A 22094-nucleotide genomic window follows, 5' to 3' on the forward strand; every position below is an offset into this window, starting at 1 on the left:
TATTACCCATACTACAAATAGAACTGATTGCAACTATTATTTTCTTCAATTATAAACAAACACATGAACAGCAAGGTGTATCTGTTGCAATGCAATACAATTAATGGGATTAGTCTACTCTGTGCTATAATTCCGATGCATAAAATATTAGAAACACCTAAAATTGAAAACAAAAATCTTAGGAAAAAGGGGCTAATTACTGCCAAGACTTTTCAACCTTTTTAAAAATCCTTTAGGGATCCAAGGATAAAATGTGAAAGACCAGTGAGCATAATTTGGTTGTAAATCATCAAAACAGGAAGACCAAAACAAATGTCATGACTGGTCTCCAGGGACGTAATAAGTAGGATATGGCCGATGGTAGGCCCGACAGTGGGGTTGACACTGAATTGTAAAATATGCCAATAACTTGTAGCAGGCATGCGACTGCCACATAATAAAATCATGTTACAAATATAGAAGCACAAACCAAGAAAAGTTCAATCAACATTAAGCTTTTATTTAGCAACAATAGAAACTCTGTTCTGATACCCAAAAGAGCAATAACAGAAAAACACCTAGAACCTACAGCAGCTATCCACAACATTAGAAAGGGAATATTCAGTGCTTGATTGTGAGGGAAAGGCTTGCATAGTTATAGTGATGCACATGCGTTCATTGTCATAGTTGCATTTTAAATAGATATATAGCTAAATATAATCCACTATGGCAAGACTTAAACAAACACAGACACATTTTATAAGTGCAGAGCCAGAGTCCCTGCTTTAGTCTTGTTAGAAAAAGTGCTACTGTGTCCAGAGTCAGGTAGACGTTATGTGCAACGCTTTTAGTCTCTATACACATCTATAAAGTACATATTTAAGGACTTAATGTTATTATATTTTAAATATTTATTATGAAAAAAGCTTTGTTGTTGTGGTAGCGGCTACGATTCTTGTTGGATGTGGTGACATTTCACTCACAGGATGCAGGGAAACAGTTAAACAGAGATGCACAATTGATTGCAGGAGACTGAAAACAATCTGTTGAATTAGTCAAATTACATGCACCATTAATTTAGCTACAAATTGAAAACATAGGGAATGTTACCAAATGGCCTATTTGCAGACCTCATTGCATTATAGTATGCATGCACAAGTAGAATCAGTGTCCAAGTTAAATAAACGTCTTATCAGTGTGCTCAAGATGCATCATGCACTCCACTGTAGCCAATGAGTTGGTTTGCTGCATCGTGTGTCTCTGCACTGAAGGAACATTTTTCCACACCTAGCAGGAATTAGGCACAAACTACAAACAACAAAACTAAGGTTGCAGTTTAAACACTCCATCTATCTTAACATATAAATAAATATTTCTAAAATACATTCTAGTTTTTCCAACACATGCCTATACCATACTGAAGTGGACAAGAACCACAACAAATAAGAAACGCTTTTGTGCTTCATTGTTCACATTTTTATCAACCATATTTGTTTAACCCTACCTTGTGTTCAGTATGAACTCCATGATATTAGGTGGTGCAGGGACGACGCTTTTTTGCAGGCCGACCTGGAAGTTAGCATCGATTGGTTCCCATAATAAGAAGTCAATAAGATTTTTCTATCAGGTTTTGGATTATACTCTTAAATATCTCAGTGGCACAAATTAAAGCCACATCTATTTTTGAGGCATAAATTCAACCGCCAGGAGACCATAGCTAACGTTAGGCTATAAACAACTACACAGTTGCATAGCTGAGGTCACAACCACTACAATAAAGGCAGAACAGTGTTTGGCGTGATACTGCTTAGTAGTTTAATTTAGCCACTTGTTAGCAACCGCCTATTTAAAGACAGGTAAAAGCTTCCAAATTCACAAGTGTAGTACTCATGTTGAGCAACAGAACAGAACAATATCTTAAGCTAGTGTAAATCACCAACCCCAGTCATTTAACCATCAAAAGCATATTACAAAAAAACATATTGACTTTGTCACAGAGGACCTGGAGGTGAAAGATGCTAACTCATTTCCGGATTCAAGGATTCATTCCTGCACCACTCTATAGTTGCATCTCATAAGGAGCCCTTGCACGAACCCCAGTTCAGCGGATACAATTCAAAAGATGTTAAAAGGAGACATCCATTTGTATGCTATTTGTGTGTATTCATATTAGTAGATGTCAGGCAGATTAGTGTAGTTTCTCTCCCAGTAGCCTTTCGAGTAGAGCCAGTCCTGAGCTTTGGTGTGAGGGTTGGGTCCTTGATGAAACCACCTGCAGATTTTAACGATGATAAACATCTAGTAAATATGAGTAAAGCAACGAGGTAGCAAAAAGATTTGAAAGTCACAGACAAAAATTAAAACACACCAATTTCACAACACAACAAAAACTCTACTGGTCCTGCTTGTTCAAACTAAATTCCAATGAAATGTATGAATTCCAGCGCCTTGTGAAATGCATCAATGACACACAGCTGTAGTTGCGTATTTTATCCTGGGGAGGGTGATGTAGTGCAGCACTTCACACAAACACAAAGCAAAGAGCAAAGCTAACCTTGGACCAAGTGCAGCACTCCTTCTCAATTATTATACAAGGTTGGCATAATTGATAACACAAGACAATAGGGAGGAAATTAGTGTAAAAAATAGCAATGGGGTAATGAGCGCACAAAATAATAATTACTAACTAACCTGTTTTTCCATTCATCTGTGGATTTGGTGCGATTTTTCCGGGCCATTCTCTGTTTTTCCTCAACTCTCTTCTTCTCTGCACTTGCCAAATCTATATATGTATAAAAAGGCATGAGTTAGACGCGTGAGTACCGCCAGGGAAGGTATTCAAGCAGGTGTAGTAATAAAGACTTGAATCAAGGTTACACAATTTACCTATATCTCCATTCTCCATGGCGCATATGTCAGGTCTGAATCGACTATCTGTGTGGGGAATAACTTCCTCCATGCTCTTCTCCAGCTCATTTAGGTGCATGGCGAAGGAAGAGAATGCATAGAACTGCAAGAGAGAATAAATTAACACAACGTTTGAACGATCAGAGGATGTGCAGCAACAAACAGGGTTTCCTCAGACTTACATTTCTGAAATCCGTACTTTTCCGGACTCAATTTTACCAACCTTTGTTACGATTTTCTACAATGATGTTACTTTATAATACTTACTACCTTGTGCAATGGAAACCAAACTATTTTACATACCGTCTTTTTCTTTCTAAGTTATGTTCAAAAAAATAGTTTTAAAATACTGTGTAGGTATCCTGTAAAAACCTAATAAAAATAGCCCCACTAAATTATAATTAAAGAACGTAAAACAAATCCATAAAAAGTCCAGAATGTTAAAAGAAATGTCCCAAAAACTATCAACTAGTCAGAGTATAGTGTTGCTGTTCGCCTCCTGTCTTCTCATACCTTGGCGGAGTTGTCTGGGCGTGGCGTTATCTTCCAGATGAGCTCGCTGCCTGGGATCACCGTCACTGCCTCAGCATCAGGTGGGGGAACCTCCTCCGGCTCTTCGTCCACACTGCTCTAGGGTAACAGAGAAACACACACATACGTTTTAAACAGAAGAGGCAGAACACAGTTGAATTTTAAGGCAATAAAAATGTCATACCTGTTTATTCCCCTTCTTTTCATCCAGATTTTTTTTGTCACTCTTCTTGTAGGCATCAAAGGAAGTGGGGTCTACTGTATAAAGGCAATCAGTCCATTTGCCATATATTGCACAGAGCTTCTTTTTGCTGCAAACGTAAGAAGAACGAATGCTATAAAAACACAGCTTCAGACGCCTTTGAGATTTGACATGTATTTCATTCAAGTTTTCTGAAAACTATCGAGGAGTAAAACTGATTAAATCACAGAAGGCATAACTATGTCATACTCACGTTGCTTTCAGGCATTATTAAACTTCAGATTTATACTGAAATTAAAAAGGCAATTAAAAATAAAAAAGATACCTTTTATCCAGGATGAATCCCTCCACTTTATGTAGCTCTTTCCCAAAGAGGCCACAGGGTTTGAACATCATGCTGCATCTCTCTCCAGTCCTGCCACAGAATGACAGACTATTTACCAATTCTCTTTTACGTTTCTCCTTCTGCGCGCTGAGGCTCTCAAACATTAATTATCCTGCTCCTCTATTCTAATGGCAACTGTCCCAGTTCTGCTTCCATGATCAATAAGCCGAATCTCAAAGTAGACCAAAACCCCACTGTAGAGCGCAGAGAGAGAAATATTCTTATGCACCCCGGTCTCTGTGCATGCAAATGCACCAGGCAAGAACGCAGACACTCAGACACGCAGACACACAGACACACAGAACAGCACAAAGAGAAGGGAATCGTTCTTACTTGTGATTTATCACTTCCACGCTGCCATACTGCTCAATCCAAAGCTGACCAACAATGATGTTGTGGACACAACAGGTGGGGTTTGTCCAGGTGTAGCTCTCATTATATCTTAAAAAAAAAAAAGGTAAGATAAAAGATCACGCTCCCTCAAAAGAAGTCAGGGCACACTTGTAGAGCAGTTTTAAACTGTGCACTCACTTGGGCAGCTCCAGGGTGATGAGTCCTTTCGGCTCAGCTTCTATACTTTTACCCCAAAACTTGAGTTTGGGGTAGATAGAGCCATGGAAGACAAAATCCTCTTTGAGGCCTTCAGCATGAAAGGCACTGACTGGAGGGTGGTGGCTAACCTGCTCCGACACCCACCTGAAGCCCAAATCGTCTCTGTTGGAGAAAAGGGAGTTTGGTGTTCCATTATGTGACAAATCTTCAATTAATGCAACATGTTTAGTTTAATGTGTCTCACAACATTTGTGCATTGAAGGTACCAATGATTCTGTTGTCTCACCTGATGAGCTCATAGGTCTCCCCCAGCAGGGGGTTGAAGGGTTTCCCAGTCCTCTCCCACTGCGACGCTACTGCTGACACAGCAAATGCTGCAACACACTACAGAGCACCGATGTCTTATAACCAAATTATATGTGACTGAAAAATGACCAAAAATGTACTAGAAAAAGAGCCAACACATAAATACAGTATAAAGTAAGTACAGTATTATTTAACTTGAATGATAAGTGACATTCAGTATTAGGTTTTTATCTTTGTTTTACGTAGACCTTGAAGAGCAGTACCTTCATCCTCTCAACGGAGTCTGTTGCTGTGTTGGCCTGGTGGATGAGGTAGGTGTGCTCCATGTATTCTGATAATCGCTGCAGGAAACTCAGAGGCTCATTAAATATCACAGGCATGGCAATCTTTGACAACTCCTGAAAAAGATAGAGAAGACAGAGGTCATTGACACGAGGAAATACTGTTAAACACAACAATTTTACGAGTGAAAAATGTAGGTCTTTTGAGATATGGAAGTATGCTCTTTAAATCCAAAGTTCAATTAAATGTTTCGGTTGGAAACTGACTCCTTTCCATCTATTCAAACATTCAACTGTATCTCTGCAACAATTATGCTTTATCTGATGAACACACAAACCAAATGCATTGATTTCAACCATATGAAAAGAAAAAGTGGTAAAACAATGAATAATTAACTTATCTCAACACAACAACCACATGATTGCACTCTTTAACAAACTCTATGCATCCCCCATGTGTGTATATCTATCGTTCTGCCTTCTGAATTGCGTATTCATGAATCATTAGCCACATTTAATTGGGGAATAAAACATTAATAGACATTATTAAATGTAATTAACTCCAGGCAGGCGCTGGGTGAGCACTAAGCTCCCTTAGGACTTGAAGACACTGATATTAATGACTATGTTCTCAAAGCCATAAGTTAGGGAGGAAGTACAAGAGTAATTTATCACAACCACCAAACTTTAAGTAAGGTAAAATTCACAACCCTACTCCTTTGTTTTTGCCTAACAGTAAAGTTAAACACCACAAATAAAAAAGGGTATATCTGATTCGGTTCTCACCATGCCAATGCATTTTTTCAGGATACTCCAGATACTGACGTCATTCCTGGAGAACATGGGAGCCGGTAGTGATGTCCTGTTAGGACAGCAGATTAAAAATATGAAATAGAATTCAATTTGTAAAAAACATTGTTTATTTTTTTGTTCAATTCTAACAGCAACACCTGAGGACATGACATCTGGTCTCCTCCACACAGTTTACTTCCATTACAACAATTCATATTTTGCATGCACTATTTAAAAGCTGCAGGGCGGACACCACAGCGTTTGAACTGACGTTTGGATAAACAGTCACCTGACACCTGTAAGCTAATGAGCTTTCAGTTGGCCTTTTCAAGCCTCATGCAATACACATGATTGGATTTACAACTGCATGTGTTTGTTTCCAAGACCGGTTATAAGATACACTCCTTAAATTGGTCTTTTTTCATGTGAGGCTTGGCTAAAAAGCATCTCTCACTTAAAGATAATTACATTTGCATTTCTTTGGATTAATTGTGGTTTAGCCTTTTAGCGTGGCTGCTTTCCTACTCCCTCCCAAATGATTCCTTTGTTGCTGCACTAAATGTGCTTCATGTTGTTGTTGAGTTTATCTTCCGGCCTTGCTAACAGCTGCAGTGAGGAGTGTTTTACAGGTAAGCTTGCTGGAGGCAGATGGTGTCCTTGTTTAAAAGTGTGTAGAAGCAACTACACAAATAGAAGCCATTACTTCAGCTAAATAAACAGAGAGGTGAGGGGTGGGGGTTTGCTCCATCTGTAGGATGAGCAGCGCAGTGATGCGTGGCAGACTTTATTTCTGGCCTAGTTTTTGTTCCTCGGCCCAAAAAATGTGAAACACAAGCCAACTTTAAGTGAGTAAAGACTTTCTAGACACATAACCATGCGTTAAGCATTAAGATCTTACAGCCAAAGAGCCATCATAACTATTAAATGCATACAAATAAAACATCTACACTATTATATATTTCAGTCAAAGGCAAATTACAACATCACTTTTTAAAGAGTGTACGGTATACTGTAGTAAGCAATCCTTATAACAATGAAAAGAGAGAGCAGAGAGATGGTGTATAACCCATCTTCAGGCAAACAGAGTCAGCTGTGTCTTTGAATGACAGGAGTAATTCCAAATAAACAGACACCTCATAAATCCTTAAGGCACACAAGTATATACGTAAGCACACAGTGCTAGCCAGCCAGCCAGTCCCCTTCCCTCCAACTCCTACTCTGAGCCAGCACTTGTTGAATTATTCATGGATCACTTGATGGATTAAGGAAGAGAGGACAAGGCAGAATCAGCATCCACGGAAATGAAAGAGATCGCCAAATTTTCACGGGAATATGAAAAAGAAAACCCCTGCCAATCAACAAGCGCTACGCTGATTAAATCGCCTGGAGAGTTGGATCTGTCAGGAAAAACAACCCTGGCTATTCTCTGTGGATTGGGTGCTCAAACAAAAACACCCGACCTGAGAAAAACAGAGCGGAGTGTAAAGCTGGTTTCTCATTACACCAACTGTGCCTTTTTATCTGCCTATCCTCCTGCTGACTGAGGTCCGCAACCAGTCATCAGGCACACATACTAAACACTCACATGTATGATATTCATTTTAGTTTCAATTCAAAGCTCTTCACTACTGAATCTGTATTATCCGTAACAAAGCTTGCACATAATAAACAGTGAATGGTTTGTATAAAGAGCATTCTGCATTTCCCCTTGTCCCTTTGCCATCTTTTAAATCCAGAAAACAAGCATGACATCACAACTGGAGCGCGTCCCACCTTTGCTTCTCCACTCCGTTCTGTTGGGCGGGTTGGTTGCCATGGTTACCCTCCCCTGACATTCCGGTAGGCCCCCTCAGTGCGCTGGGACGGCGGCGACTGCTGAGAAGAGGGGCGTCTCTGCCCTCGTCCTCTTCACAGGAGGGACTGGCCACAGACAGGAAGCCGCTCACCGAGAGCTCCGACTCCGACTCTGTGAGATGATGAGAAGGGGCAAATGCCAGGTCATGCCAAACACACGCACATACAGGCTCGAGTGGCCTGCTCTGAAAGTTGCGGTACACTGCCTGCGAATAAACACTTGTGCTTGAGTTCCCCTCTAACTTCCCCCTCCCCGCTGCCAGACAAACCCCACCTGAGGATTGTGTTCCAATGAGAGGCCACACAGAGGCTTCATTTCCTCCAACATTGTTTGCTCTGTGCTCTCTGGATGCTACTCCTCCCCCATCAGTGACATTACAGGTACTGTCACTTACACAAAGGGAAAAGAGAATAGTGTGTACAGGGTTAAGACAGCGAAGACAGCTGCATGGCTGTAGCGTCTAAACTGTGATCAAGGTTTTATATATCTTAACATGTGAAAATATGAATGTATAAGCTGAGCACAGTTTAGAGTGTACAGACAGAGTGTGTCTAACTCGGAGCCATCTATGAATAATGCATTGATTCCCGACTGGTCAGTGCAGAAACACGTTGTAGAAGGAAGTGTAGTGTAAATAATCGCCATGGAGAGAAGCTATCTTTGTACAATCCATAATAGATGTTGCTGATGTATATGCTCAACATGGTAAACATGCTAGAGCAGTGAACACTGTAAAATTGTTTTAAAAAAGGATCTACTTTAACTAATAATAGGTTGTAAAACTAGAGCAGTAAGGCTAATCACCATCTCATAAGCTTTCAGTGTAAGAGAAGAGGATACTGGCAGTGTTGTCTTGGCAATTTCAGAGACATAAGGTGCCAACGGAGTGTCATTGGGTTCAACAAGATACACACACACTAACATGCAAGCACACACAGTGTGGCTTAATTTCTTAACAGACTATTATTATTGTATTTAAGTGAGAATTAGACACTGAAAAGGTTAAAAGCTACAACAACATGCATTGCTGTGGGACTTTTTTTTTTATAATCATACAAATGTATTTTTATATTTATTTTCACTGACAGACTTATTTAATGCCATCCTCAAAACATTTGCAAAGGAGGTTATTGTTTACTTTTTTTAAACGTGCATTGTTTACATTGATGTTTGGACTCTTCCTCCCTGTCCTGCTTCTTTGCGCTGTACTGCATAGCTACTGACAGTTGTTAAACAGCAGAATAGAAAGAAACCATCGGCAGAAATGTGTACCTTTTTTCTGAATAAAACAAAAACAGGGACCCACTAGAAAAACCCTTTCTTTAAGGGAGCTTTACAATCAGAGAAAAGCACGAGTAAACTATCAATTTTTCCTAATTCACAACGTGGCCAAGAAACTGTATGAAAAACAAGATGTACTGTACGACCATACTGATCTAGTTTAACTCTATTAGTTACATTACCTCCTTTACTTCAGTAATACTCCATGTTTAAGCTGCTGACCTGACACAGCGTCATAGAAGTCATCTTCCGTGAGGGTACTGAGGGTGGATGACCTCCTGCTCTTACTCAAGGATTGCTTGAAGTCGTAGTGCTCGGTTGATAAGGTCTCCAGAGCCTCAGTCAGAGCTTTGTTCTTCTCCTCCTCTTGCTCCAACTGCAGGCTCCACACCTGAAAACACAGGACCACCAAACAGATGAAACATACAGACACACACACTCACCGGAGACAAGGTAAGTGAATGAAGACATTTCTATAGTGCAGTATATTTTGGTACGGAAAATCTGGCAGATTTGTGATTGACTGGTGGTTTGATTGATATTAAGGTATTGATCTGCTTATCTAGCTGCTAGTGTGTGCGTCTTTGTGGTTCTCATGGCAGGTCATTGTTCTGACCCTGCTCACATATCTCATTTCCTCTAGTCGGAACCAAACACCCCAGTCTCTGACAGCTCTGAAGCCCAGGATTGAGTGTCCCTTCATGGCAACCTGAGCCAGGCCACTGAGGGACAGACCAGAGTGTTTCCTATTGTCTAATGCTGTGGTTGTGCGTCCTTTGCTAACTCAACAGAAGACAGGAAAATCAACCAAAATACAAACATGCTTGGACAAATTACATAACATTTCATAATGGCTAGAACCACACCTTTTCTTGAAAAATATAACATGAAAAAGGGAAATGTAGGAATTCAATGCATCTCCAATTAATATCAAGAGAGAAAAAAATATCACAAAGTACAGAAAGCAATAATGATGCTCTTAACGATAGGAAAGCCTCAATGGTTAATAAACACTCAGAGTCACCTTGGGAAAGGCAGCTGAGAGAAACAGGAGCTTGTAAATCACACTGAAAATCTGAGACTACAAAGCAGAGCAAATGTCTTCTTCTGAAGGGGTTTATCCTCATCTCTTATACTGCCTGAATTACTATCAGCTGTGTGCACAGCCATGCAAAAAGAAACACCTGCCAGTGCATCTGCTCAAGGGTAGGATTACAATTCATGCCTGTTACTGTAACTCAGTTTTCCTTTTCAGATATTTGGTTTTAACTATCATTGGGAGAAGATGTTAAAGTTATCACATTCCTACTTATCACTATGGACAATAGTGTATGTGATCAACAAGGTTAGAAAGATCATTTCTGTGAAATACTACTCCAGATACTAACTGTGATATTCCCATAAAAAGAGTACATTTGAAATACACTGGAGACAACAACTTATTTTGAATGGTGGTCTTTGTGAACAACTTTTTTAGATCATAATATTTATATGCATATGTAGGTTTCAATATAAAATGGCCCTGAGTGACTGTCAGCAGCTCAAACTGTATTCCAGGAACATAAACTGCTTCAGAGTCTTGTGTTGGAGATGAAGCCACATGATGGATGAGGCAGTGAAAACACTAAGGGGCATATCAACCAATTTGCTGATTGTTTTTTTCTTCAAGGCTGATGATCAAGCTTCTGGTAATGAATACTGATTGATTTTAATGCACGCATTGTTTATCAGAGGCCCACAAATACAAGCAAAGAGTTTGTTTTGTAAATACTTCCTGAAATACATTCTGTAGATTTTTTTTGTGCTGTAGACATCACTCAGCACAACTTCCTCATACATAGGCTACAGTAAGCAAAAAGGTGAGTATGACTCGTGTGCAACAATACACAGATCCTAATTCAGCAACAGAGAATAAAACAGCTCTGGTCTTAACATTTAAGTATCGCTAAAGTGCATAAGAATATAAAGCTGAATATCTGAATGTATACAAAAACACAGAATCACAGTTAACAATGTCAGTGCTAACTCTCTGCTGCAACTTTAAAAGAGAAGCTCATTAACAACTTCATAAACACATGATTCAACAGCTGCCTGGCACCTACAGTCCAGGAGAACCTTCAGAACTTCACTGTTGCAGTCATGTCTTCACTCTTCCTATGCTCCATGTTCAGCACCTGTAGGTCATGTTTTTAAATGACATACATGTGAATACAATTCTAAATCGAGAAATCCACAAAGAAATATATCTTTTTTCCAACTGTGAGATATGTCCAACACACAGCTATAGAAAAAGTAAGGAGACTAATTGGCTTTTTTATCATGAGGAAAAACTAACATGTAGGGAAAACCAGTATTATCATACTGTTCGAGGTTGTTGTGAAAACTATAAATCTGCCAAAATATGACCTCCAAGGAACAATCCCTGACTAATGGGACACATTTCACCCCAACAAATCCCAAAAAGGATGTCTTTGCTAGCCTTCCCAATAATTAAATTATCTTTTTTGAACGTATGTTTGTAAAGTAAATGAGCCTTCTGTTAGGGAGCCGGTGTTAACACTTCCTGTCCCAGGCACTTGGCTTAAAAGCCCATCCAGGAACAGAACACTTTGTTGTGTAACTATCGCAGCCAGCTCTTTTATTCTCACAGCATCCTCTCGCCTGAGCACAAACAGCGCTATTTTAAGCCCTGCTGAGGCTGTAGCGAGAGCCTGGGAGGGAAGCTTCTCCTTGGCCAACACCCCAACGGGGAGAGCATTGTGTTTGTTTTAAAATGTAGCTTTCTCTCCTGAGAGGGGAAGCAAATCTCAGAGGCAAATTATTATAGCATTAAACAGTACTGAAATAACGAACCGTTTATCAAACTGTACATGACTGGGAGCAACTACAACTATTTTAAAATCCAGAAATGCAGTACCAACTTCACAGAGAAACTCTGCATCCGACGTGTCTCTCTGTACATTTATACCCTTGACTTAAAAGGTGAGAATCTGATATGAGTTGAGATATGGTTGAATAAACACTTCCAGATCTGATGACCCGGAAAAAAAGAAGGGCAGTGCAGGGACCAGTAGGAACATTTATCTGTGCCCTGTGAAGTGTATCCTGGGTGAGAGACGACAGTCAACAGGTCAGATACCCATGTGGCGATAGTTGTTGATGTTAAGGTCAAATGGTTCTTTGTGCTTTTTCAAATCCCCAAGGTGTTGAAGGGGTGTCTTACAGACTGTTGACGAAAAGTTATGACATACAGCGTAGAAAAAAAACTATGCTGCCCCTCTCCTGGCTTCGGAGCAATATAACCTGACAGATATGCGTGTCTACGTGTCACCACTAAGTGGTTTCACGCTGGAAGCCTCCATTTGTTTTCTTGACAGACGTGGAAGCCGGCTGCCTAAGAAACACTAAGAAGGGATGGGTTTATACATCTGCGTTGTGTGCATAAAAGTTAACAGCACAGATTTCCCCACTTTAAAATTCAAACAGTCACCAACCAGTCAGTCATACTGTGCTGGTATGGAGTGTATTAATTATGGCAGTCCCACTGGCACTTTTTTTTTCTACAGCTGCTGCTAAAATGGGTCAGACCACAAATACTCCCCGAAGGGAAACACTACATTTGCTTTGAAACATGTTTCTCTATATCACATATGCCCGGACGCCATAGTACAGCTGTACAGTACGTTACGTACCGTAGACAACAAATGGCAGTCTATGTGGCAGCAGCCGAAGGGATCTGTGGCAGACAATGTTAATGTGGGATTAGAGTTAATACTGTCTAATAGAGCCAATCACAGCAGTGTAGAAAATATAATCCAGTAAGTACATGAAGCAGAACCAATTTGGCATTAGATCACTATTGGATATAGCATGCTTGTTAAGACATTTTGTTCTCATTATACTAATCTGGTTGTCAGAAATTAATTGAGTGTCCATAGTTATGACACCTGCATAGATCTTGGAAGATGAAGGCTTGAATAAATGTTCTCAGCCTCCCTGTGATAACAATGCCGAGTTATTCCTTGTGACAGGACAGCAGCTGTTGCCAATTCATACTAACATAATGTGGTTTGGCAATGTACACATCACTGTATAAACAAGCTGCATTGGAGCATTGTTGTAGTGTTATATCCAGCTGATCCAAAGCAGCATTTTACTGTATCTGAGGGGAATCAAGACATCTTCACCTTATAAAACAAATACACACACCTGTAGATAGCCCATAGTTAAAATCCTAATTGCTGTTCTGCTAATAGTTTTTTTCATTTTCTTATTTCACACCATACAATACACAGCGATCATTACACAAGCCTGTTTTAAAGCCTTACTTTAAAAAACACAATATCAAATATATAATATATCCCTCCTCATGCTTCTGGTTTACAGTACTCATTACACAACACGATTCCAGTAAAAAGATTCAATGAGAAGCTCAGTACCACTTTGAACATGTTCAATTTAACTCAGAATAACAATCATCACACACCTAATAAGGACTTCTACATATTGATGAAAAACATTCACATAATATGCCAACGCTCAACAATCAGCCATCAAATCAACAATAAAAACATAAGAATCAATCAAATCCATCGCAAACTTCAAACACTTCACGCCACAGTAAGGCATCAGGGACCAGCCCATTGCAAACACAGGCGGTTGCTTAGCCAACAATGAAAAAAAAAAGATTACAAAGATACAAAAAAAAAAGGATTCACAAGAAGAACTGTTTGGTTTGTACCTGTGCAGATACTGGATGAGAGTGCCGTCACTGTCTCCTCTTTCTCCTCAGCTCCGATGCTCTGGCATGTGAAAGTGTGCCTGCGAGCGTGTATTTTCATGTGAGGGTGAATGCATGTATCTCCAGCTGAGCCTGTGAATATGCACGCGCTTCAGTTCCCCCACTCAATGCACAGCCTTTCCCTAGAGTGGGGAGTGTGTGGAACCAAGTCCAAGGGTGTGTGAGTGTACGTTTGTATCAACACTGATCTGCAAGCTGAATACAGACCTAAGCATAAAAGCGGATCTCGCCGGCGTCCTTCCTACAGACATGCCACTGATTACCTCACTGTTCCACTACTCCACTCCAAGGACACAGCCCAGCCACTGGGACAGGTGGACAGGGACACACACAAACTTCAAGCCTGATCCGTATGAGGGAGCTGACATTAAAAAGGGAGGCTTGAGGATTTTGTAATCATTCAATTTACTCAGCCAATAGGAGCACAGCTCGTTGGTGAGTATATGGATATCAATCAGATGAAAATCAAGCTGAGTGGACTTCACATTTTCACAAAAGCCTCATTTCTGCATCACAAGGATAACACTGTTTCACAGGCAGAAAAAACATATTGACAATAATACACCATATTAAACTTATCTTTATTTCAATGGTCGCATTGTGTTTGAGGAATGGTCTGACCCTAAAGGGAACTGTAATCTGTGGTGCTTGTTAGTTTACATGCTTATACAAGCTAGTTTAGAAAGATAGAAGGTTCCCTACCTCCTCCTGTTTTGAGAGCAGTTCAAGGCACAGATGGAGAGCAGCACAGGTTTCATTGGAGAGCTCACTGATCTCTTTGGATTTCAGTAGAAGTGGGGCAGGGAGTGCTTTTTCAAAAACAAAATTAAAATAATACATGTTCAGTGCAGATGTATAGATTGGGCTCCAATTAAGAGTTAGCAATGATTCATTTGTTGACATTTTGTTAGTCCTGAAATGTCAGAAAATACAGAAAACAAATCACTGTGGTGTCTTCAAGACAAACAATCAACAAAAATATTTGCAATGTCCATTCAATAAAACCGAGAAACAACATTTCTCACGTGTATCACATGTAATGTGTCCATGCTAAAAGATCAATTAAAGAGTAAGGGGTTAGGGCACTGTGTCAACGAGCAAAAGGCTAAACGGCATGTGACATTTTATATCCATGCCTATTCCTGACCTCCTCATAAAGGTTGTGCATGTTTATAAACTCAGAAGGTCAAGCGCTGTTGTTCTCAACGTCCCTGAGTTGCATCTACCCCCAAACAAGGATTTAATCAAAGATGGACAAAATGTCTGTCCCTAAAATGTTACCTTCTTCCATCTTCTTTATCATTCTTTCGACTCACATTTATCTTAAAGCCCCTTGAGGGTTTGGTTTATCAAAATGGTTTTTTTAACGTGTTTTCTATCCATTTACTAAATAATCAATTAACAAATCTTTTCAGCACTGGGATAAAATTATCGGAAATAAAGGACACTGAATTAACAACAATAATACGGGAACTATTCCAGGACTCCTACCACTGTTCTCCTCATTCTTCACCATTGATAGAAATATTGACACTTCACTCTCCAATTTCTGCTGGGAAGCGTTGGCTGCCTGCAAGAGCAGAAACAAAAGAGACTCTTACTTATTGGAATCCTCCCCCTTAAATAGCAACTCCTTCCCAGTCTCACCTTTCAATACACTTGTTAAAAAAAGGTCTGAAATGCGTTTTACCTGAAGGGCTTGTGACAGATTTCTTACTGTCTCTTCAGCATAGACATTTGAATTGTTGATCATTTCTTCTTGGGTGCAGTGGTGAGTGCTGTGATATGAATGTGCCTCAAACGCATCCAACCATCTCTAAGAGCACACATATCAGAAACATTTAAAAATATCCATACTTCCAGATACACAAATCAGTAAGATTGTTCAGAAAAGAGGTATAGCAACAGCAGCAACAGCACGAAGGTGAAAATCATCTCACTTTTCTTGTTGCCACTGAATCTGTCTTTGAGGAGACCTTAAAATAATGTACTGTGTCATCAAAGCACCTAAGCATGAAGAAGCAATGATCCCATGGTTTGACCTAGAATGACACAATTAAAATTACTTACAACCATGCTTGCTGCACAAAGGGTCAAACATCACCCCATGTCACAATGTAATCACAACTGAAACATCCAAGGGCATTCTTGTATAGTCATGAATGTTAATCAATTACTACTTACCATGCAGTAGGCTTTTGTTAGAGACTTACACCCTTGTTTTCTGACACCAGCCAGCGCATCAGCCCTGAAAAAAGAAACAACAGAGAGCACGGACACACTGTATATGCAAACTGCAGTAATTTACCAACAGTACAGACGCTGTTTAAAGTTCCCCTGAATGCTTTTGTAACTACAACTGATGACTCCATCGCCGAAAAAAATACTTATTTGGAGAAAATTGGATTTACATTTACTACAGTCACTGCAGGCAACAAGGCATCGTCTGGTTAAATGTAGCTTAATATATAGAGCCAATCAAGGATAGCAGAAGAAGCAAGAGAGACACTTCTTATATGACAAACGGTTTCATACATAGATAAAAAACACAATAATATAAATACTATATTTTTGTATTTAAACAATTGGCATACATAAAGTTAACTCACTTTCTGGGGTACCAGGAGAGCGTTCCATTCTCAATGACCACCCAGTGGGTTCGCCATCCAAGAAAGCGTGAACTCTGTCAGAGACATGTAAAGTAAAATCAGTTTTGCAAAAGGATAACATATACATTTAAATACTTTCAATGTATTCCACATGTGTATATATTTCACATCCTTAAATCTTTATTGTTGTTATTGTATATATTTTTCTCTCTTTTTGCACTATTTTATTTATCTTATTTGCACCATGTATGTTGAGTTGTTGGAGGAGCATGGGATATAAGATTTTCATTGCCAACATATACATTGTATATGCTGTGCATATGACCAATAAAACCTTGAAACCTAAATGGTTAAATATATAATGGAACATATAGATTTGAATAGATATTTTTATATCTAATTTGATAATATTCAAAATAAACTAATGGATTAACAGATGACGCTAGTCATTAAATACAAAACAAAGAAGTTTTTTTAAATATATAATATTAATAGTACTATTGCTTTGTCTAGTCTATACCATCAAACGTTTCTAAAAAGAATCATTGCCTGACATATTGGTAGCAGAAAAAGAATACACTTCAACATCTGGGTACCTTCCAAAGAGGGCCTTCAATCTTCTGCACACCACTGCTCTCATCCTTTTTGGAGAAAAAAATAGTAATTCTCAGACTTGAGTACAGACAGAGGCTGATTGACAGGCTTTAAGAGGTTTTGTTACGAGCAGACACACTCAACTCAGTTTTTTTTGTATTACAGTAAAACCTGAAAAGTGCCAGAGGTAAATAGTATACACCTACATCTTTTTAGTCGCCGAGCACTTATTTTCCTTCATCACAATGACTAAGCAATGTTCTGCAGTGAAGCTTTGCCAGGATAACAGTAAATTACACATTGAAGCAAAAACAAGGACTGCTGACTTGCAATGCTTTTTCCTCCACAGCCACCAGACCTCAAGTGAACATATTTAAAATATATGTGAAAGAGGAGAGTGAACAAATATAGTTGTGTGTACCTATACAATGGCCCAGTGCAAGATAGCAATAAGGAGAAAAATACAACAACCTAATCTGTGATAAAAGGTGCTAGAAACACCTACGTTTGACTCAGTCAAAATGTCACTTTTTTGTCCAATTTTGAAATGTTATGTTTCTGAGAAACGTTAAGGAACTTCACTGCACATGTCTTCATTAAATTAATATTTTTCCAAGATAGATTGAGCCAAACGGTGGTGAAAGAGGAGAAGCCATAGGATCACAAAAATAATGAGGAATCATCCTTTGTGGACCACGAGTCAAATACCTAATTAAATACGGAGTTGATCGCTCAAGTTACAAGCTCCTATTACATGTAAGAGATGGAAAATGCATGTACCTGCATGCATTTTTTTAATGGCAAAAGGAAAGCCTCATGACAAATTACTTATCTTTACCTACCTTGACTTGATAGGCTGCTAGAATCAGTCTTAGTTCATCACTGCGGGTCAGGTCTAAAGCAGTCTGGTCTGCAAAAGTTAGGCATACAATTAATCTTTTAGCCCAAGCACAAAATAAGAACTTCAAAATGAACATAGTAAACGTTATAAACTAATTGGTCAGAATATTAAGAGATGATATACCATGGTTGTTTTTAATACTGGGGCTGGCTCCAGACATGAGTAGCTTTATAATGCACTGCTTCTGCCCCCTGTAGGCTGCACAGTGTAAGGGAGTATTCCCCACAGAGTCCCTGCAGTGAATATCTGGAGACTCGCCTCTACTGAGCTAAGGAACAGAAGACAGGTGAACAGCATTAACAAAACAGTAAACACCGCTGAAATGTACTTCTTTGGCATGAATCTGCTTAGGTATGCTAAACATTTCAGGGCATTAGGAACGAATGCACATAATATATTGTTTTAGTTGTCTAGGAGTCAAACCTTTCCCATCCTGTCCAAGCATGAGACAGGTCAGACCCTTCACAAATATATAAAAAATGTTTGATTTTTGTGACTAGTATCTGGAATGTTAATGTAATCCTGTATAGTATGCCATTCAATCTCAAAACCTGTGCAGGGCACTGGTTTAATGTGAAACCTTCTTTAAGCAAGAAAGAGGCTGTCAAGTGTAACATATTCTGCAAAATTCTTAGAAAGGTCAGACCATTTTAGAAAGAGTGGAGATGTCCCCCTCTCTGGCTGCTTCCAGAAGCTTCTCCTCCCACCGCCTTTTCTCTCTTCTCTCTGCAGCTGCACAAATCAAACACCATTTGAGAACAAAGTACCACAGTACCACAGTAATGAGAAGCAATCAGCATTTAAAAAAATACCCTCCAGCATTGTAATGATTTCATCATCCTCTGTGACATCTTTAGGGATTTGAGCTGTTCCATTGATTATGTTGGAACAGGCATCATACCGCAGCAGCAAGAGGACAATCTCCTTTAAACAAAAAAAGATAAAGATCCAAACGTCGTTTGTTATCACCTAAAAGCTTCAATACCATCTGGTGGTGTCTGAGACAGTGAATCCAGCTGACAAACATTTGTCTCAAGTTACAAAGCAAGGCACACCTTCTGTATAGTAATGGGCAGGCATGTACTTTTTTTTTTTTTACCTTTCTCCCAGCAAAGGCTGCTTTGTGTAGAGGTGTGTCGCCCATGTCATTCTGCAAATTAGCATCAGCACCTGCCTGCAAATATAAATGTAGTAAATAACTTGCTGCAAATACTACCTGGAGATTATATATATATATATATATATATATATCTTTTTTTTCTTTTAGTAAAAAATAACAGACAATCAATGTAACAGACAATCGAAAACAAAATTAGTAGAAACGGGAGGGCAAAAAGCATAGCCCCCCCCCCCCCGTTAGTGATCCAGCTTCAACATTTTTGGTCAGGGACCCAAATATAACGGCATTTTAACTACTAATTTAGGGTGGTGGTTTCCATGTGTGTATAAATACACATAAATAAATGAAATGCTATATATACATACATGTAAACGTACACATTATCGTACAAGGCATGATTTAAAAAAGGTAATTTCCAGGGCAAAAAGGATAAACAATACCAAAATATAGAATAGCAAAATAAAAAAGGAGAATAAATTAAATTCAAACTAATCCATTAACAGATTACAATACAGTTTAATTGCTCCATGCTACTTTTTTTATGTTCTTTAAAAAAAAAAGGTAAACCAAAACACAGACAAAAACAAAACACCAAACAAAAGGACCGTTATATGAAAACATCTCACCTTAAGCAGCTCCTCCACAGCATCCCTGTGTCCAGAGTAGCAGGCCAGGTGAAGGGGGGTCCATCCTAAACTGGCTTTAGATCTGGCTACAGACACACAGAGGAACATGATCATACTAACGTACGTGAAGAAGAACATCAGTGCTAGTCAACAGCTAATGGCTAATCTTCTCTTTACTTACATCTGCAGTTGATGTTCAGAGAGCTGCTTTGGTTGATCCTCGACTGAAGGAAGCTCTGAATATGAGAACAATTGCCTTCTTTAGCGTAGAGGAGTAGCTTTTTCTCAAGTGTGTCTGCCTCCATCACCACTTCACCTCCTTTGGCCCAGTAGCAAAGTTAATGTAAATGTAAATGGCTGTCCAAGACCAAAACAACGTTTGTTAACGGTTGCTAACACAACTGAACAAAGCCTCTTCGTGACAAATTAAGAACACATGTTTAGTCACTACTTAATTTAACGTAGCCTAATTTACTTTCCTTAGCTTGAATGTGGAGGGGAAACTTAAAACAACAACACATTTACTCAAGGCGGAGGTAGAGTTTAGTACTAACGAAACAACCTAGCTAGTTACCTAAATTAAATACAAGCTTTAGACTTACAGGGAAAGATTTTAAACTCCTACTTTAATCAACTTTCGCGAGTGTTTGAGGGTTCAAGGCACAGTTTAAAGACCGAACAACAGTACTCGAAATTTGATCATGTCAATCAGCTGACAGCTGTTGAGTCGTCATGTGACCAGGCAGTGGCTATTTGCGTGTGTGTGTGTGTGTGTGTGTGTGTGTGTGTGTGTGTGTGTGTGTGTGTGTGTGTGTGTGTGTGTGTGTGTGTGGACCAGGGTAAGACAATTCATAAGATATAGCAGTACGTATGCATAAATTAAAAGCATGTTTTTATAGTTGGCTATTGTATGCCATAGAAATTCTTGGGAAACTTTAGTATCTAATAAAAACTAAATCACAAAAAAATTATTCACTTTAAACATGCCATACAAATTGGGGCTCAAGGGGGCTATCCGTCAAAAAATTCTCAAATCTTAATACAAATGTTATGATATATAACAAGTAATAACAGTAACAATAACAGTCTTAATGCAAAATAATTACATTAAAAAGTCACAGAATCCCTAACAAAAATGTTATAGAGGGCCATAATGAGTAAGAGGAATGAATTATAAAAGTCCTAGTATTTCATGTCAGAAAAAACATCATATTAAAACAAACAAAGTCATAGTGGGACAAAAGAAATGTCTTGAGTAATTCCAGTTAACATTTCTGGTGTTTTGCTTAGATTTTACTGACTCCTTTACACATATTAGAAAAGGATTGGTTCATCCTGTCAAATCAATGAATGCTTCTATTGCTTGTGCCATAAATGACCGCATCAGATTAAACCCAGCAATGTCTCTTTGTGTTCAGATGTCAACATAGGCTTCACTGGTTAGAATAGTACTGTATGACTGTTTTGATTTTATAGTGTTTATGAACCCCTCAGCGGAGCCCAATTCTTCTTTTGTACACTAGATGGAAGTATGCACCAGGTGCACCAGGTGAGGTCCACACAGGTTAGTACTGTTTATTTCCTGTGCTTCTGTCAAAGAGTGTTATTTGGGAAAAAACACACAAAAACATTCACATCCGTCCACACATCCATTCCACTACATCAAACTGCTGCTTCTGGCTTCTTTTTTTTGGTATTGAAGGTCAATGTTGAGTATTCGGCTTTGAAGGCCCTGCTTACTTAAAGCAATTAAGGCTCCTGAGATTGGTGCATACAGTATCTGACACAGTGGGTGAAAGTGAGTCATGCTGTAATGAGGGTACAGCAGTGTGAGGGAGGACTTCAAAGAGGGAAGAGAGGTGTCTTTTTGAGTGTCTTTGTTGTCCAGGTACTTCTATCACAGACTGGGCTAATACCCAGTAGAGAGACAAAATAAGATAAACGCCCAATGGGATAGTGCTTGAATGCTGAACAAACTAAATCACTCCCACAAACAATGCCACAGAGGATTGGGTGTGTATAATAAACAAGGCATTGGTCAGCTGTTAAATCAATCCTACAATCCCATAAGAATTGTCAAAGTATGAGACAACCACCACAGCTCTCCAGAGGCAAAAACAGCAAAATCAAGATTCAAAGGATTATTGTCATATCATATACACAACTACAGCGTGATTATGTAACGTATGAAAAACTTAGACCGCAGGTTCCTCAACAGTGCAAGTACAATAAATAAAAACATATAAAAAACCACAATACAAATAAAAATAGTGTAAACTCAGTTGTTAAATAGTCTTATGGACTGTGGGATGAAACTGTCCCTGAGTCTCCTGGTTATCGTCCTGATGCTGAGGTAATGCCTTCCAGATGGC

The 22094-nt window shown here is 39.1% G+C and overlaps 1 protein-coding gene across 4 annotated transcripts; it reads right to left on the reverse strand.

The window, feature by feature from the left end:
* Positions 1-478: 478 nt before the first annotated feature.
* Positions 479-20439, reverse strand: LOC134866010 (oxysterol-binding protein-related protein 1-like). 4 transcript variants are annotated; one of them, XM_063885894.1, is made up of 28 exons: positions 20325-20439; positions 19904-20041; positions 19723-19808; positions 19076-19150; positions 18789-18900; positions 18623-18708; positions 18100-18244; positions 17918-17985; positions 17078-17122; positions 16482-16555; positions 16057-16120; positions 15813-15914; positions 15563-15688; positions 15364-15442; positions 14575-14681; positions 9294-9462; positions 7709-7901; positions 5930-6005; positions 5126-5260; positions 4843-4940; positions 4536-4718; positions 4338-4445; positions 3945-4034; positions 3602-3728; positions 3400-3516; positions 2866-2989; positions 2671-2761; positions 479-2251 (listed from the first exon to the last, which is right to left on the reverse strand). In XM_063885894.1, exons 2-28 carry the CDS (start codon positions 20025-20027, stop codon positions 2149-2151), a joined length of 2907 nt encoding a protein of 968 aa, XP_063741964.1. In that variant the 5' UTR covers positions 20028-20041; positions 20325-20439; the 3' UTR covers positions 479-2148. The 4 variants fall into 4 exon arrangements, with proteins under 4 accessions (XP_063741964.1, XP_063741966.1, XP_063741965.1 ...); XM_063885896.1 differs by having other exon boundaries at positions 19904-19958; positions 20325-20405; XM_063885895.1 differs by lacking the exon at positions 17078-17122.
* Between the last annotated feature and the right edge of the window lie 1655 nt (positions 20440-22094).

The sequence above is a fragment of the Eleginops maclovinus genome, chromosome 6 (assembly GCF_036324505.1).
Source record: "Eleginops maclovinus isolate JMC-PN-2008 ecotype Puerto Natales chromosome 6, JC_Emac_rtc_rv5, whole genome shotgun sequence".
Classification (NCBI taxonomy): Eukaryota; Metazoa; Chordata; class Actinopteri; order Perciformes; family Eleginopidae; genus Eleginops; species Eleginops maclovinus.